The sequence below is a fragment of the Alexandromys fortis genome, unplaced genomic scaffold (genome assembly GCF_014885135.2).
Source record: "Alexandromys fortis isolate MF-2015 unplaced genomic scaffold, M_Fortis_MF-2015_v1.1 scaffold_5, whole genome shotgun sequence".
NCBI classification, from domain to species: Eukaryota; Metazoa; Chordata; class Mammalia; order Rodentia; family Cricetidae; genus Alexandromys; species Alexandromys fortis.
The window spans coordinates 4,116,674-4,133,269 of record NW_026067924.1 but is presented as its reverse complement, the minus strand read 5'-3'; the positions used below and the strand labels follow the sequence as shown (position 1 = coordinate 4,133,269).

At 43.8% G+C, this 16,596-nt stretch overlaps 1 protein-coding gene across 3 annotated transcripts in view; it reads right to left on the bottom strand.

Moving 5' to 3' along the window:
• The window catches only part of Bloc1s5 (biogenesis of lysosomal organelles complex 1 subunit 5), a 109,412-nt gene extending 100,203 nt beyond the window's left edge, over positions 1 to 9,209 (bottom strand). For all 3 annotated transcript variants that reach the window (XR_007591811.1, XM_050142741.1, XM_050142740.1), the window contains exons 1-2: positions 9,044 to 9,209; positions 4,688 to 4,770 (exon numbers count right to left, since the gene is read on the bottom strand). Coding sequence is in view for 2 of the 3 variants with exons in the window: in XM_050142741.1 (XP_049998698.1) it covers positions 4,688 to 4,770; positions 9,044 to 9,161 (201 nt within the window). In the remaining variant the exon portion in view is untranslated. The remainder of the gene's footprint in view (positions 1 to 4,687; positions 4,771 to 9,043) is intronic.
• Positions 9,210 to 16,596: the final 7,387 nt, after the last annotated feature.

Genomic DNA, 16,596 nt, shown 5'->3' with positions numbered 1-16,596 from the left:
CTGGAAGAAGCTGACATCATAGAGCCACCATGCCAGCCCTGGAGTTTCCAAATCTGTCTCAGGACTAGGCAAGAAAAATAAGCCCTTGTTGAGGCGTTTTCCACATATCTGTTCCTAGTAACTAAACACATTGCTACTAATGTGATTGTTTACTAACGCACTGAAGGCAGAAGGTATGCCAAGCCCTTTCTAGTAATATGCATAGGATTATCCGCTCTGCAAGCCCCTCCTGAAACTCTTTCTCTAACATCTCTCTCTTCTCTATGAGAAAGGCCATGATGTCTCATCAACAGCTAGCAACACAGTGACTTAGAGGACAAAGCCTCTCCCCAGGAAACCGCCACGCTGCCCCTCACTGCAGGGCTGGAGTGGTAGTGCACCCTAACACAGGCTGCTCGCCTTCCCAAGCTCTGCCCATTGTGTTCACTGGAATTCAGGGGGAAGCTATGAAGTCGGGAGAAAGGCTGTCAACTGTTCTTACACACAAAAGAAAACAGAGCTTGTCAAAGTCTACCAGTACTTGAGGAATTTTGAGAAATGCTGCCACCATGTGGCACTTATTTCCTCTTTTGCAGAGAAAATTTTACAAGATGCAAAGAGGCTCATGAGAGATGGGACCCTGGGAGACGACAGCTGCTTCTCAGCATGCTGATTACCGTCTGTGCACATGCTCTAAGTGGTGCTGGACTCTCAAGTCTCTGGACTGTTTGCAGCCTTATTTTTTTTTTAAATTTACTTTTACTTCGTATGTATAAGTGTTTGCCTATATGTTGTCAGTATGTGTATCACATGTGTGTCTGGTAGAGTACTGGGACCCCTAGAACTAGAGTTAGAGACACCTGTGGGTCACCCTGTGGGTGCTGGAACCTGAACCTGGGTCCTCTGCAAGAGCACTTAGAGCTTTCAACAGCCAAGTGGTCCCCCAGCCCCAGCCTTTTCCTTCTAATGCGGAACAGCAGACACAGAGAGGAAGAGATCCTGATCCTGACACTCCAGAGCGTCTGTGCTATACTGAGCCCTTGGAAGCACAACATGGGAGGCCATCGTGGGAAAGGAACAGATGGAGAAAAAGAGCAGACCAAACAAGGCCAAGACTCCATTCCTGGGTCCTTTAAAGAACACTGAGTGAGAAGTTCCTCAAAACAAGACTTATTTCCAGGAGGGTGGGTCACTATGTGTCTGAGTCTGTTTTATTTATCACACCATTTTATTTCCTGACATGTGACTTACACAAATGCTCAACATATTTTGTTTAACCCTCTCTATATGGTCACATCTATCATGGCCAATGTGAAAAACTTGCTAGAATTTTCCTTTTTCAAAATATTTTACATTTTCTTTTTTCATGTGTATGTATGTGTGTGTGTGTGTTCATGTGTGTGCACACAAACATGGAGAAGTCAGAGAACAACTTACAGGAAGCACTTCTCTCTTTTACCACGTGGGTTCTGGGGATTGAACTCAAGTTCTTAGGTTTGGCAGCAGGTGACTTGACCTGTAGAGCCATCTTACCAGGTCCTGGTAAACATGTTTTTAAGAGAATACTGATATAATCCGGTTGGGATGGCACATGTCTTTAAACTCAGCATTCATGAGCAGAGGCAAGAGGATCTCTATGAGTTCCAGGCCAGCGTGGCCTATGTAGTGGGTTGTACAGAGAGTCTTCAAAAAACAAAACACAACAAAAACAACAACAAAAACAGGAGAGAGGAGAAGATGGGGAAACAGAAGAAGAGGCAGTGGGAAAGGGGGATGGAGAAAAGTGGGGAGAATCGGTCTAGATAATCCCTATTTATCTAGAGTTATAACAACTGAACCTAGAGGCTGGGTGATGGCTCAGCTGTTAAGAGCCCTCATTGCTACTGCAAAGAACTCAAGTTCTTGACTCAGCACCCATATGGCTGTTCACGACCATCCCTAACTCCAGTTCTAGGGGACTTAGTACCCTCTTCTGACCTCTGCAGCACCAGGCATGCACAAGGGGCATATACATATACACCACACATCACCAAGGCCACAAAGCTGAAGACAGATGCTAACTCTAAATCGAAGGGAAGTTTGATGGTGCTAAGGATCCTGTTAAGGTTGCCTGGGAAAAGGTAGACGAGGAAGATTAATAGGACAGAGAAGGTGCATTTTAAACACACACAACAACAAGCATTTCTTGGTCTACTTAGAGTAGAGAACCAACTATTTGAGGTATGTCTATACCCTTGTTAGGTTTTATTACAAAATTATCATGATCATATTGTCTTTCAGAGTGTCAGTGGATTATACAAGTGTCCAGAGCATCCTAAAACTATCCAAGTTATACACATCTCCAAACATTTGTATTTTCCTCTTATATTTTGTTTTAAGTTATGTGCGTGTTTGTATCTGTGCATATCAATGCAGTGCCTGAGGAGGATCCTTTGGAGCTGACATGGGTGCTAGGAACTGGAACCAAATCCTCTCCAAGAACAGCAAGTGTTCTTAACTGCTGAGCCATCTCTCCAGCCCATCCAAATATTCTTAAAATGGAAAGGCATTTAGGGTTCCCCTCTGTCTGCACTTTGGTTGGTGCAACAAGGCATTTGAAGATGTCCCTGGCATTTCTGTAAGGTGGCATTAACTACGTGGTTATAGGATAGAAATCCTGAGCTGCACATATCTTAGTTTGTAAAGAGAACAAGACACCAAGCAAACTGCTGATGCTCCTTGCTTGTGGTGGAGGTTGTGGTGGAGATGCCTTCTGCCGTAGCCCATAGAATGTACAGTCAGGCTGGATGTGCTGCTGCTGCAGTGGGCATCCTTTTAGCTTCAGGATGTCTTGTTGTATACAGTGACAAAATATTCAGCTGACATTAATTATGGAGAAAGGGAAGGAGTTGGTGAGTCAGCATAGGAAGTGTTTGGATTTTTCTTTTAGTTAAGTGTGGTAGATTTTAAACTTTTTAAACAAACTGTACAATTTGTCATTGTCAGCAAAGTGAACAACCACTGCAGCAATGAATATTTAAGCACATTCTGGCCTCAAAGATGGTTTGTAACACTGTTGTTTTTGTAGGCTTAGAACGTTTTTTGAAGTTAAACAAACAGTATCACATTTTTAAAAAGGATAACTAAGGCCAGGCATGGTGGTGCCTGCCTTTAATCCTAGCACTCAGGAGGCAGAGGCAGGAAGATTTCTGGGAGTTCAAGGCCAGCCTGATCTACACAGTGAGTTCAGTCAGGGCTTAAGGATAGTTATATCCTCATCCCATATGGGATAGTTAATATTTTTAAACATCTTCATGTAATATCGAGGTATCATAGCAAGTTTGTAGGGATTGGTAATGGTTTTTACATGACAAGTAATAACATCCTTTGAGTGGTTTTCTGTGTCCTACATTGTTCTTATCCACATAAAATAAATAAGTTGAAAACTGCTAACTATTCCAGGGATTATTGTTTGAGTATTAAATGTCTCCTACATGCTCATGTGTCTCAACTCTTGGGCTGGCAGAATGTTTTAAGTTGTGAACCTACAGAAGGTAGGCTGTCACTGAGGAAGTTCTTCACTGAGGCTGCCCCTGGAGGCTTACAGCTGGACCCTGCCAGTTTCCTGTCCTGTCTGTGCTTCTAGCTCCTCCTGGGCATGGAGAGTCCTACCTTCTCAACCTGTTCTAATGCCTCCCCCTCCAGGCTGAGAAGCATTTCCTTAAACTGTAAACCAAATAAACTTTCCTCTCTCTGTTGTTTCTGTTGGGTGTTTGGTCAAAGTGGTGAGAGACAGGCCTGAGATACAATCACCTCGACACATGTCTTTAAACTTCAAAACCTTGTGGAGTATAAGGAGCTTTGAGTTACAGGACCTACTGGGCCAAAAAATGTTTGGCTGGTGCTAGAGCTCTATCTGGAGGGCTAAGCACATAGACTTGATGCGCTTTTATGGGTTTCTTGGGAGATTTTGTTTTTGACAGGTTCAGACATTCTCATCTGAAGATAGAACTTCAACTTACATAGAATCGCAATCTAACAGCAGCTTGTGAGATTACTTCTCAATGCTTGGGCAGATGTAGAATAACATGAAACATGATTGCACATTCTCCCACGCAAAGTGAAGAGAGACAGGTGGGGGGGGCAGGTCACGGGAGGATGCTTGAATGCCATCCTGCAGCTGGCAAACGATGTTAAAAAGTGCAATGTTGTTGGATTGCTCGGAGAAACAGAGCAAAACTGTATCCGACTGGATATTAGACAGGCACAGCTGTCAGAAGCAATGGGAATTCCTAGATGAAGTCACGTGTAGAAGGTCTGGTCACTGATGTGGGTATGAACAGAAAGGAAGAGGCAAGCAGAGTTCTCATGTTTCAGTTTGACGGTTTCTGTTCCAACCAAGGAAAAAATGCATAAATGCGTCTGGAAATTCAGACCCATCAATCCCTAAGAGTTCTTCTTTTTCACATTATCTAACTTCATAGGGAAAACACTTACAATTGACAAACATTAAATAGTCTAAAGTAGGTACCAGAATGTGGCCCCTGTCTCTTGTTGTCTGTTCTTGCATTTGACAAGTGCTTTTATCTTTTCAGAATTTTTACTACATATATTTTAATAAGACATAAAATAAAATAAAGTCAGGTTTTGAACCTAAGAAATTACCCTTCGCTTAGCAGGTCATTAACATTAGTGCAAAGCTTTTCAACAAAGTAAGCTAGATACTTACTTCAAATTCTTTTACGAAATATCGGATTTCCCCTTGGGTAACTGGTCTGTGATCCAGAAGCCTTGAATGAATCTCTCCAAGATCTAGAAAGGTAAGACAGAATGGAGAATTAATTCACATTGACCTGTACAGCCCCTGGCCTATTTTCCTCTTCCCTTTGTCTACAACAGGTGAAGACAGGTTAAAATCCAGTCCAGACCATGGATCAGGAGGGAATCCCATCCACTTCCAGTGTGTTAACTGGTAGAACTACTTTTGGGAGCCACTTGACAATAGCTAACAGATCTAAAGACATATATCCTTAGCAATTCCATACTGAGATATAGCACCTAGAAAAAAAAACATACCAACGAACATGAACATGACAGCTGTACATGTTTACATAGCCATGTGTACTACCATAAGAATAATTAAAAGGAAAACACTCTGAATAGTCACACAATGGAATATTGTGAACAGGGAATAAAAATGTATATGCCATACTGGCACCCATTAACATGGATAAATCTCACAAATATAATATTTAACAAAAGTAAGCTTCAGAAGAACTAAATCCATTTACATAAGCTTTAAAGATATGCAAAATACTTCCCCTGGGACACACCAAATATAAGATAGAGGCTGACATCAGGGAGAAGAGGGTAATCAAAGTTAGAGTGAGGTGCATGGTAGGTCTTTTTAAGATTTTCTTTTAAATACAATTTTTTTCTCATTTTATATAGCTATCCCTGGTCCCACTCCCTCCCCCTCCTCCAGTCCCAACCTTCCCCCTCCACCAGCCCCCACTCACTCTTCAGAAAGGATAAGGCTTCCCTTGAGGAGTCAACAAAGTCTGACACTTCACTTCCAGGCAGGACCAAAGCCTCCCCCCCCCCCGCCCCCCATATCTAGACTGAGCAAGGTATCCCTTCAAACAGAATGTGCTCCTGGATGCCAGTTCAAGCATTAGGGATAAATCCTGATCCCACTGCCAGAGGCCCCACAGACTGTCCAAGAGGAAGATGAGGCTTTTTAAGTACTGAGGATTGAACTTGGGGCTTTGCACATTTTCTGCGAGTGCTCTACCGTGGAGCTATGTCCTTAGTTCAGCCAGCAGGCCTGTTAGTGATTTATCTGTGAAGGTGGGTGGTGAGGCTGGCTTTAAGTATCTTTACCTTACACTAGATAAGAAAAAGTCATAGCTATGAAAGGAAAATTCTGACTTTTAAATGTTTGGGTAAGCTGGTCTACTCATTCTTCTTAGCAACAACTAGTTTAAGACATGCACTTCAAAATGCCCAGAGAAATTAAATGCCCAAATAAAAATATGTATGTTCTATTTTCATGAGCTGGTAATAGCTTCCCTATATTTTTATAAGAGAATCAGATTTCAACTGTATGTTTTATAAGTTTTATTAGGATGTATCTAAGTAGAAAAATATAAACAGAAGCACAATTTTTGTTTAAATATCTCAGTAGGTTATTATCCACACAATTTCTGTGAGTAGCTATTTGAAGTTTTCTTCAATGAAGGAAGTTCTATAGTTAGAAAGTCTAAGAAACATGATAAGCAACAGAGTACGTAGAGTTCTTTATTAGGATCTCGGAGTCACTGGACTACTAAGAGTTGTAATTGCCTGAGTGAGATCAAGAGAATGTAGGAGCTTATAGACTTTGTTCAGAGAATACCCTCTCAAGAGAGAGCATCTATTTGCAGCTCAAGAATACAAGAGTCTTTGGCCAACAGGATACAGACAGTTCGTTTGGCTCCAGAAAGTCCATGTAAGGTTCTCCATTCTGAACCACCTGCAGTTTTCTAAACACACCCTGCTTCCTCGGGCATCCTGATGCGGCTCCTACAGTTGCTAGGGCCTGGAACCCTATATCCCAACTACCCATCTCACATAATGCCAATTTTCCTCTACAACTGCCAAGCCCTCATCCTTCATGCTGTCCTTCACGCTAACCAGCTTGCTTCTAGACTTCAGAGACAGCCTGCACGCTGTGTTCCTAAAGCACCAGAGACATCTACCTAGAGCATACCACGTACCACGAAGTCCCTAAATCACCTCTTCCCCAGTGAGTATCTCACAGAGCAAGCTGTCTGTGCTGGTCTCACAGCACACATGAGCTACTGTCTCTTTCCACATGACTGAGAAGCAGGTAAGGCTTGCTGGCTTGGAGACATCTGCTTCTGCAGTCTGATATAGTAGGAGCGCACTTTAACTCTGCAGAAAAGTAAATTAACGGTCGCTTCTAAAACCTCAACTGTGGAAAACTATGGGTAGGGGGGCATATCATGAAGTATACATTACCACAGTCACTAGTTGGTTATAATGCTACCTAGTGCCGCTATAACAAAACAAGTCCATTATAATAATTCAGTTTGTAAGCATCCTAAATATTAAATATAAATTCTTCTAGCTTAATCATGTGTGTAAAATAGATTTTCATAGAAATGGACTCTAGCCAGGCTATATGTATTCTTTTACTGTTTGTCATACAAATAAGTTACTAAAATATGTAATTTTTTGATCTCTGCATGTTCATAGCCTAACGTGAAAGCTAGATAAATATCTCCTCACAAAGATACAGAGAAGGGTTTTGACGGATGATTCATAAAGCTGCAGGATGAGAAGAAACAGCATCCCTTAAGGGAGGGCTGTGTGTTTGGGTCCTGAATGTAGAAGTAAGAATCAGTGTCAGGGCTGGAGAGATGGCTCAGCGGTTAAAAGCATTGCCTGCTCTTCCAAAGGTCCTGAGTTCAATTCCCAGCAACCACATGGTGGCTCACAACCATCTGTAATGAAGTCTGGTGCCCTCTTCTGGCCTGCAAACATATACACACAGACAGAACATTGTATACATAATAAATATAAAAAAATTAAAAAAATAAAAAAATAATAAATTAAAAAAAATCAGTGTCAAACTAAGAATACAGAAAAGAAGGTTGGTGATGTAACCTCGAGGAGTATGGTTCTTGAATAGCACGTGGGAGGCTTGGGTTGGTCTCCAGTACGGTACTACTTCAAAATTTAAAATTTCTGCCCTCAAAAGACACAATCAACAGAATGAAAGACAACCCGAGAACCGGGAGAAAACATCTGTGAACTCCTGCTCAAGGGCACTCAGGATACACATACAGAACAGCGCTGATGATATAATGGCCAGCACATCTGCCTTCCAAGAACATTTCAAGAACTCAGTAAAGGAATTAAATAGTCATTTTTCTAAAAACAGGTAGTAAGTGCACAAGAATAAGCACATTTATCAGCAAACATTACAGGAAATGCAAAAGCGAAACCACAAGGGTAATCATTAGAATGACTACCGCCACAGACAGAAAATAACAAGCGGTAAGGTTGGGAGAATAGAAAATGATGTAGCAAAGATAAAAATGCCAACTCCTCAAAAAGTGTAAAGAATCATCATATGACCCGGGAATCCCACTTCTGGAGATACATCCCCAAGTACCGAACAAGGGGGCCTCAGAAAAGATGTTTGTACATTCGCGTCTCCAGTAGCACTGTTTCCAATAGTCAGAGTGGAGCCGCCCAAGTCCACAGATGCGCGGGAGCAAGTTTACAGATTTTTGTCAGAGATGTGGTATGAGTTTATAGTCTAAAGCGTACAAAGTTCTGCAAGATGAAAAACATTTGTGGAGTGACGGTAGGCCAAAAATAGTCATAAAACGAATAAATTCTTCACTAGGATTGCACACCGAAATAATTCTTACTTAGTACGCGTGCAATACTACTCGACCTTGACTCCAAATTAAACTTTAGAGACAACCTGAAAAAGAGTCAGTCAGCTCTGTGGCGCTGTCTAACAGATCCGGTGGGATTAAAATGGACACCCACACCAATGGTAAGACATCATTCCCCGGGCAGTGCAGGTCTGTAGCTGAAGCTGGTGAGATGGACGGGGTTAAAGGGAGCAGAGGAAAATGCAACTGAAGAGGTCTTTCCTCGGGAGACAGGGGCTTCTGAAGTTTGGGAATTAAACCTAGTTGAGTTACTGTAATAATTTAGATCGAAGCCTTCTAAGGCTCCGAGGAGACAGGTCAGACCGGTGCGTGGTTTCAGGACGTTTTCCCAAGAGTGGTCCTTTCTCCCTGACACGAGCCAGACGCAGAGGGTACAGAGTGGGTCACTCTATTACGTGACTGTGTGGGGCCCAAACTAGTTCCCATTCCCAACTTGGGCGCCCTGCGCTGGAGGCACTAAAGTGCGTCTTGAGGGCTGGGAAGTGGCCGTGGGGCGGAGACAGGGTCAGGCCAGGCGGCTGAGGGCGGCGGGCAAGCCAGGGAGCACCGGAGGGGCGGGCCCCAGCACGCTCCCCTACCCCGCACGGAAGAGCACGCCCTCCACTCCGTACCCTTAATAACGAGGTGCGCCGCACCCGGAGTCCCCAGCGAGTCCCGCTTCCTGCCGCCGCCGCCGCCGCCCTGGGCGGCCTCGCCCGCCACGGCAGTCTCGGTCCCTCCGCCACTCATGCCGGCCGGCTCCGCCCACCCGCGGGCGCCGCTGCGCAGGCGCAAACCCGGAGGCGCGTTTGGGCGGGTAGAAGCTCGAACGGGCTGGAGGGGGCGGGGCAGAGGGGCTTTACGTCATCACGGGGCGTCGGAGTCGTTGGGTTCCGGAAAGGCTCTCGGAGTGTAGTGGAGGCTGCAATGCTGGATTAGGCTGGTGATCTGAATACGGAAAATTAATCAGAAAGTTAATAGAGAATATTTCGGAATACAGAAAATTGATCTGAAAAATCTGAAAAGTACAGCTATCTCTGTTATTCCTTCCTACGCCCGCAAGAACTCACTGGTTAGGGCAGAGGTGGAGTGCTGAAGAATAACTGTAGTAGTTAGTATATGCCTGTTTTCTCTATTGTTACTGGCCGCTACTATTTTATAAAGCATTTTGACATGAATTGTCACAGTGGGGCCATCATAGCAACCTGAGGAGACAGATCGTAATTTTTAACAAATGAAGCAACATGGTTAGAGGTTAAGTGACTTTTTTGTTTTGTTTGTTTTGTTTTTCGTGATGGTCTTCTTAAATTGAACTCATGCATCCTGGGTTAGGCTGAGCTGAGGATCCTCCTGCTACCTGGGATTACAGCCCTCTGCCACCGTGCCTCATTTTCACAAGTAATCAGATTCACTTGTGATCATGTGAAGAAATACCTGCTGTGTCTTTCCTAGTTACAAAATTCCAATCATTTGTTATACAGACTAAAAATATGTGTAACTCTAAAAAGAATTGACTACTTGAAAAAAAAAAAGAATTGACTACTTGAATGGCTAGAAATGAAGAGAAAAGCACCCAGTTGCCAGGCATCTAACTGCTGATATTTGATAAATTAGGTAATGTTCATTTTCTCAACAAATACTCATGTTTTACAAAGAGCAATACATAACTTCCTAGTGGCATTTACCTCCTGTTCATCCAGGGTTTCCAAGGATTCAGCTATGAGCCCCCCACCCCACCCTGCTTCTATTTGTTCCTCTCTTCTGAATGCTCATCCTAAAGGATCTAAGTCAGTGCTTTAGGAGGAATGTAAAGCAACATAAACAACAGGATGGGGGAATGCTTTCCCAGAAGAGGCAAGTGATTGTTCAGAGGAAAGAAAGGGGGAGGAAAGGCAGAGAGGGACAGAGAGAGGGAGCTCCTATATAACAGGAGGTGTCCCAAGAAATAGGATAACATTGAGCTGTTAGTCTGGTGGTTTGAAAGGATTTGTAGGAGAAATAGGAATGCAGCATGGAATGGGAATGGGATGGTCAGTAGAGCTGGCCCAACTGAGTGATCCAGATGTTTCAGTTTCATTCGGGCCCTCACGTACAGCTTCCAGGAAAGGATCAGAGGTAACAGAGCCAGGAACCAGAGCTCCCCTCCGGCATTCTTAGCCTCCAGCAAGGACATTCTTAGAAGCATTGCTTTGGGATCCCTGCCCTATTTGACCAGTTTCAACGTCCTGTTCTCATCAATACTCTATTATTTCTGGAATAATAACAAGGACAGGATAAAAGGCCAATACTCAGTACAGATGCTGTCATTATAGGTTTAATTATATGATACATGCATAAACAATATATTTAAAAAACACTTTCTCTCTGTGGTTGATCTGTGGGTGCAGAATATAAGGAGGGCTGACTTATGAACATCTCCATTTTCAGATGAGGAGACTAAAGGTCAGAACGGCCACAGCAGTTCCTGCCTTCTCTCTAGAAACATACATAATGCACTGTGAAGGATAAAGTTATGTTTTAAGTTTAAATTACTGTGCTTATGAGTTCTATAAAACAAAAATGCCTCTAACCTGTAGGTCCCACTTGCCCAAGGGTAGATAACTTCCTGGAATACTGGGGCCTGTTGTTCATGTAAGATAACAAACCCTGTTTTTACTTCTATAAACAAGCTTGGTTGCCCCAACTGCCCAGAATATGCTTGATCACATGCAGGCGGGAAGTATATAGACAGGAAGTAATCAGGATTTATGCTTGCCCCTGATTGGACAGAGGTGGAAAGTATATAGCCTTGCAGGTTTTGCCTTTTTAAAACTCTGACGAATGTGTTTCTCTGCCATCTCTGGGAATCCCTGGTATCAACCTGGCCAGTGTTGATCATCCTGGCCGGTATTTAATAAAGTTTGCTTCAAATTTGGCTCAGAATTTATGGTAGTGATCTTATTCTCACCCATAGGATTACCAGCACTGCCTGCCAGGAGAGGGATTTGTTTCCCTTCACCTCACATAGGGCCTGGCCTTGTGACTTGCTTTGACCATCAGAACACGCTGTACTTATCAATGGACCCCAGGAGACCCAGCAGCTTTCTGCTCTTGTTTTCTTGCCAGGACAAGCAGGCTGTCCTGCTGGAGTGAGTCCATCGTGTGTAGAAACATGTTAGTTTAGACACACATGAAGAGAGAGGCTGCAGGGCAAAAACCAAGGCATACCAACAGTCCTCTCTCGTCCCAGAGGTCTGAGAGTGACTTTTGCACCCGGTCAGCCAGCTAATTGTGGTCACATGATCTGTGTGCAGTGCGCGAAACTGCCAGATCAAGCCCTGCATTGTGTGTGTGTGTGTGTGTGTGTGTGTGTGTGTGTAAGAGGTGTGTGTGTGTGTGTGTGTGTGTGTGTGTGTGTGAGAGAGAGAGAGAGAGAGAGAGAGAGAGAGAGAGAGAGAGAGAGAGAGAAACAAGTTGACATTCTTGAGTAGTCAACTGAAGAGCCAAAGTAGTTAGTGGTCACAAGTTGCTAGAAGATCTCAAAGTAGCAAATTAGCGGTTAGTGAGGTGGTGCCAGGAGATTTTTCCTACTGTGCCATCTCCCCATCGTCTTCTTAACCTTCCCTCTCTGGGATATTTCATTTGTTCCCACTACCTGTTCAATTCATCAATTCACCAACTAACTTGTACAGTAAAGAATTTGGCTAGGAGCCTGGAGAGATGCCTCAGCAGTTAAGAGTACTGGCTACTTCTCAAGAGGATCTGGTTTCAATTCCCAGCTCCGGTGTGGTGACTCACAGCTGTCTGTAACACTAATCCCAAGGGATCTGACACCCTCTTCTGCCCTCCTTGGGCACCAAGCATGCATGTGGTACACAGAACTTCCACACAGGCAAACACCCATAGACATAAATTTTAAATTAAAAAAGACTCCTTTCCGGAAGGTAATCCCATAAATTTCTGGAAATTTCCAAGGGATGGGAGTGTTGCACGAATAATAAAAACCCAGAGACAGATATTGGAATTTAACCTGAAGATCAGAAAAACAAAGCAGCTAAGCCACTGGAGAGCTCTTACCTCTAAGAAATCCTTAGACTGGAAGAGAACAAGTTCCTGTCCCATCCCAGTTTATATTCCTCCTTAGTGCTAGGATTAAAGGTGTGAGCCACCACCACCTGGATCTGTTTCAGCATTAATCTTGTGTGACCCAGGTTGTGTTGAACTCACAGAGATCCAACTGCCTCTGTTGCCCAAATTCTGGGGTTAAATGTGTATGACACTACTGCCTGGCTTCTAGTGGCTTAGTTTTACCTTCTAGTCTTCAGGCAAGTTTTACTTATAAAACATAAATAAAATATCACTATGTGGGAGTGTCTTTTTTATTCATGGTGGACCCAGGACCCCCATAAATTTATGCTAGCAAGGTGACTGAAGGTGGGTCCATAGGTCAATTACATTTGAACCACATGCTTTGCTCTACTGAGAAGGGCAGGGTGAGGGGGCCTGAGTTCAATTACATGGGCAGTGATGTGATCACCTGTGCCTTTGTAAAGGTACCCCGATAAAAATCTCTGGACCCTGGAGCTCGGGTGGACTTCTTGTTTGGCATTCATACATCCATGTGCCATGAGGAAGATGCTTTTGTGAGGATGCCTAAGTCACATGTCTGGGACTCTTCCAAGGCTCCTTGTGTCTCTTCATTTGACTGATACTCTTGTGCAACTTTATAGTAAAACTAAGTGTAAATAGAGCACGTTCCTGAACTATAGTTATTTTAGTGAATTATCAAATCCACAGGTGCCTTAGGAACCCTGGAGCTTGTGGTTCCAGTCTAAAATATAAGGAATTTGTGGGCACTGTGCTCTCCACCTCTGAAGCCCATGCTAATTCCAGGTAGCCAGTGTCAGAATTGCATTGCTCCTGAGCAGACATTCATGCGGCACATGCTACCTGCCAGGTATTGAGGTAAGCACCTTGAGAATATGAATTCACTTCATTCTCTGGCACTCCTTTGAAACAGGTACCAGTTTTCTGACTTTACAAACAGGCTAAATGACTATGTGACTTTTATGTGCCCGGAATAACTACTTCAGCAAATGTCTCCAGGTGTGTTTGTGGGGAGGAGTGGGTGGATGATAGGGAAGGGGAGAAACCACGTTCACTACAACAGGGCACATAAATCCTTCATGTTCTTATTTTAAAAGCACACAATAAATATGCATTGAACAGCTGCTGTATACTCAATACAGTGTTAAGAGCTGTGTAGAGTGGTGACCAAGGCTGCCTCTGCCTCTCTCTTCCTTCGCAGAGCTCTCAGTCTACCGGTAAGAAGACTCTCAGTGGGAACATCCTGCTCTCCTGCTATTCTGATGTTCCGAGCCTCGTGATCAATGTGACCTGTGACCTTCAGGTCAGATTTTTGTTTTTGTTTGTTTGTTTTTTCGAGACAGGGTTTCTCTACCTAGCTTTGGAGACTGTCCTGGCACTAGCTCTGTAGACAAGGGTGGCTTCTAACTCAGAGATCTGCTTGCCTCTGCCTCCTGAGTGCTGGGATTAAAGGCATGTGCCACCACCGCCCGGCCAGGTCAGATTTTTATTACGTCGTGGAGTTGTATTGTTCTCTGGGATGGGCAAGGTCAGCCTATGCCTCTGTACCTTCCACTGTGCAGAAAATTTTAATTCAAGAACACATCATGACAGACAGTAGATTGAAGCAAGAAAGGAAGGGAGCGGGGCAACATGTCCTTTCTTCACAGGTGCGCCTCTGTGACCCCATGCCTCAGCCACACACCACTTGCTAAAGTCTCCACCACCTCCCAAAATAGTGGCACCACCTAGGGACCAATTGTTCAACACACACACACGTGTGTGTGTGTGTGTGTGTGTGTGTGTGTGTGTGTGTGTGTGTGTTGGGGGCACATTTCAAATCCAAACCGCAACAGAGGAACTCTATATCATTCTTCTGAAGGGATTTTACTCTCTTTCTTGTATCTGGATTAATGGAGCTTTCTATGCATATTTCTGAACACATCAAAATTACAGTTGATTTAGTTAGATTTCACTGTGCATGTGTGCACACACGAGAAGAGAGGATCTTTGGTCTTGGGGGTAAATTTCTATGCATTAACTTCCTGGCTTAGGAAACACATATGGCATGCCCAGTGTGAACATCAGCATGGTGGGAGGCACCGTGCTGTGAACGAGCATCACCGGGCTCATTGGTGGCAGCAGTCCCACAGACCTCATACTGAACCTTCCTGTCCTGAATGCTGCTAGTTTCCCCGCGAGAAACTTCTGGCGACACGGCATTTAGAGGATGCTCCGTGAGTTGTGAGGAAACTTTTGTGACAGCTGTGCCATTGGAACAAAGCCACCAAGTCATCCCAGTGATGCTGGAAAAAATAAAACTCGACTCAGCCACACCAAAAGAGGAAGACTTGAGCTCTGGGATGGGGGCGATACCTTGGAGGCTGACAATTCTCTGGGCTGGAATAGGTATAACAGAGGTTCTCACAGGACTGTTGTGGAACAATCCTTTTGTACACTGTGAAGGTGTTTTGCTCTCATCAGTTTAATAAAGAGTCAGTTGGCCAATAGCTAAGCAGAAAAAGGTCAGGTGGGAGAGTCAGACTGAGGAAACACTGGGAAGAAGGGCAGAGTCAAAAGCCAGATGCAGAGGAAACAGGAGATGAATATTCCATGCTGAAAAAGGATACTGCCATGTGGTAGAATGCAGATAAGAAATATGGGTTAAGTTGAAAGACTAGTTAGTAACAAGCCTAATCTATTGGCCAAGCATTTATAACTAATAATAAATCTCTGTGTAGTTATTTGGGGAGCTGGCAGTCCCGATGAAAAACTCTGCCTATATAGGACAGTCATCACTTAGATACACACATTCTCAGATCCCCCGACTCTTAGATCTTGTAAACTGAAACATGAGTGAGTCTAAAAATCCACTTGAAAAAGCCTCAAATGGTTTCTGTGCATCCAAAATCAGAGAATCACTGCTGAGTACCAAGCAAGCGTTACTCACCCTGCAGGCATCTGGTAACAAGGGTGGAAGAGTGTTTGCTTTGTCTGTGGCTGTCCCACTGTCCGTTACGAAAAGTCCCACAGACAAATAACTCATGCTTTAAATTAATTACAACACACACATAATTATTTTTAGTTATTCATTTCTTATCTATGCTTGTGATGATTTAGGTGCTCCCATAGGCTCATGTATTTGAACATTTGTTCCCAGTTGGTGATGTCATTTGGAAAGGTTATGCCATCTTTAGGAAATGTAGCCTTGTTGGAGAAGTATGTCACTTATTTGGGCAAGTGTTGGCATGAGGCGTGTGTGTGTGTGTGTACCTACAGACTCATCCCACTTCCTGCTCTCTTTCTGCTTCCTGCAGGCAGATAAAATGTGATCAGCCAGTTTCCTGTTCCTGTTTTCATGCCATGCCTTTCCCACCACGAAGACTCTATCCCTCTGATACCATAAACTTAAATAAAGTCTAGGTCATGATGGTATTTTATCACAGCAACAAAAAAATTAACTAATGGGTCTAACTTATAATTTGGATTTTAATAAAGGGATATATATCATATATATATATATTCCTACTTTATACGATACTGCTATTGTTTGGGTTTTGAAATGTTCTTCAAATGCTTGTGTGTCAACAAGGGCTCAGACATCAGCTCGGTGCTACTGGGAGGTGGTGAAACCTTTGAAAGATGGGGCCTTATGGAGGATCATTAGGTCATTGGTGGCATATCCTTGAAGGAAGTTCTCCTCCCCCTCTCTCCCCCCCCCCACTCAGGCCATGAGGTGAGCACATAACTCACATGCTCCCGGCCTTGATATGCTGCCTCACCTCAGGTGCTAAAGCATCAGGAGAAAAGCGCCCAGCAGACCATGGACTGGAATTCCCAGAACCATCAAGCACAATACATCTATCTTCTGAGCGCATGATCCTAGGAATTTTGCTATCTGGAATGGAAAGCTAACATACGTACTACTTAGGGTTCCAGGCATCAACTCGAGGCATCAGAATGTCTCCTCTATGGTAAGAGTTTATCCTCTATGCGTAAGGGACTCTGCTATACTGAGTTCTTTAAATTCAACAGATGGGGCTCATATGCAGAAAACAGGACAGGAGAGGCCAGGCGGCAAGTTAAAAGTCTCTAAGGACCTTTATGACATGTGAGGTAA